Source organism: Condylura cristata, unplaced genomic scaffold (genome assembly GCF_000260355.1).
Source record: "Condylura cristata isolate star-nosed mole 26May11 unplaced genomic scaffold, ConCri1.0 scaffold00003, whole genome shotgun sequence".
Classification (NCBI taxonomy): domain Eukaryota; kingdom Metazoa; phylum Chordata; class Mammalia; order Eulipotyphla; family Talpidae; genus Condylura; species Condylura cristata.
Window position 1 is genome coordinate 78859357 of NW_004567104.1, and position 557 is coordinate 78859913.

General features: G+C 73.2%; 1 protein-coding gene across 1 annotated transcript in view; it reads left to right on the forward strand.

Annotated features, from left to right (window-relative positions):
• Positions 1–557, forward strand: part of COL6A1 (collagen, type VI, alpha 1) — a gene marked incomplete at its 3' end in the record, with an annotated part of 13459 nt that extends 12902 nt beyond the window's left edge. The window contains exon 23 of the mRNA XM_012731249.1: positions 5–557. Within this exon, the coding sequence (XP_012586703.1) occupies positions 5–557 (553 nt within the window). The remainder of the gene's footprint in view (positions 1–4) is intronic.

Here is a 557-nt window from a genome sequence, read left to right on the forward strand (position 1 = left end):
CCAGCGTGGGCAGCCACAACTTCGACACCACCAAGCAGTTCGCCAAGCGCCTGGCCCAGCGCTTCCTGACGGCCGGCCGCGCTGACCGCGCGCTCGCGGTGCGCGTGGCCGTCGCCCAGTACAGCGGCACTGGGCAGCAGCGGCCCGGCCGCGGAGCCCTGCAGCTGCTGCAGAACTACACGCTGCTGGCCAGCGCCGTGGACCGCCTGGACTTCCTCAACGACGCCACGGACGTGAGCGACGCCCTGGCCTTCGTGACCCGCTTCTACCGCGAGGCCTCCCCGGGGGCCCCCGCCAAGCGGCTGCTGCTCTTCTCCGACGGCCACTCGCAGGGCGCCACGGCGGCCTCCCTGCAGAAGGCCGTGCAGGAGGCCCAGCGGGCCGGCGTGGAGATCTTCGTGGTGGCGGTGGGCAGCCAGGCCCACGAGCCCCACCTGCGTGTCCTGGTCACGGGCCAGGAGGCCGAGTACAACGTGGCCTACGCCGAGCGGCACCTGTTCCGCGTGCCCAGCTACCCGGCGCTGCTGCGGGGCGTCCTCTACCAGACCGTGTCCCGG